Below are 567 nucleotides of genomic sequence, written 5' to 3'. Positions count from 1 at the left end.
GGTTCTCACCTCTCCTCTGCCCCCAGTCCGCGACATCAACCTCTCGCTGTGGCGCCAGCCGGAGCTGGTCAAGTTCGACCGGAGCGTCTTCATGAACCAGGGCGAGTGGGAGCTGCTCTACGTCCTCAGCCACTTCCAGGAGTTCAGCGTCAAGAGCAGCGACAGCTACGCCGAGATGAAGTTCTACGTAAGGGTCCTCAGCCGCCGCACTTTTTGGGGATGGGGCGCTAGGGAACGTGCTGGCTCACGGAGCTGCTCCAGCCTGAGGAGCTGTGGCTCCCCTTAGTGCACCCCCCCACCCTCACCTGCCTTGATGGAGAGGCACCCCAGCTCCAGCCGTCGTTTCTACCCTTGACTGAGCCCCTCCTGTCTCTCTGACCCACAGGTAGTCATCCGGAGACGCCCCCTCTTCTACACAGTCAGCCTGCTGCTCCCCAGCATCTTCCTGATGGTTATGGACATCGTGGGCTTCTACCTACCTCCCAACAGTGGCGAGAGGGTCTCTTTCAAGATCACCCTCCTGCTGGGCTACTCGGTTTTCCTCATCATTGTATCCGCCACGCTGCC

At 60.7% G+C, this 567-nt stretch overlaps 1 protein-coding gene across 1 annotated transcript in view; it reads left to right on the top strand.

Annotated features, from left to right (window-relative positions):
* Positions 1-567, top strand: part of LOC104547805 (5-hydroxytryptamine receptor 3A-like) — a gene marked incomplete at its 3' end in the record, with an annotated part of 4,455 nt that overhangs the window by 3,260 nt on the left and 628 nt on the right. Inside the window, exons 6-7 of the mRNA XM_010193638.1 lie at positions 27-187; positions 386-567. Of these exons, the coding sequence (XP_010191940.1) occupies positions 27-187; positions 386-567 (343 nt within the window). The remainder of the gene's footprint in view (positions 1-26; positions 188-385) is intronic.

This window comes from Mesitornis unicolor, unplaced genomic scaffold, assembly GCF_000695765.1.
Source record: "Mesitornis unicolor isolate BGI_N332 unplaced genomic scaffold, ASM69576v1 scaffold39871, whole genome shotgun sequence".
Lineage (NCBI taxonomy): Eukaryota > Metazoa > Chordata > Aves > Mesitornithiformes > Mesitornithidae > Mesitornis > Mesitornis unicolor.
Note: the sequence above shows the minus strand (reverse complement) of the source record. Positions and strands in the feature narration are given on the sequence as shown.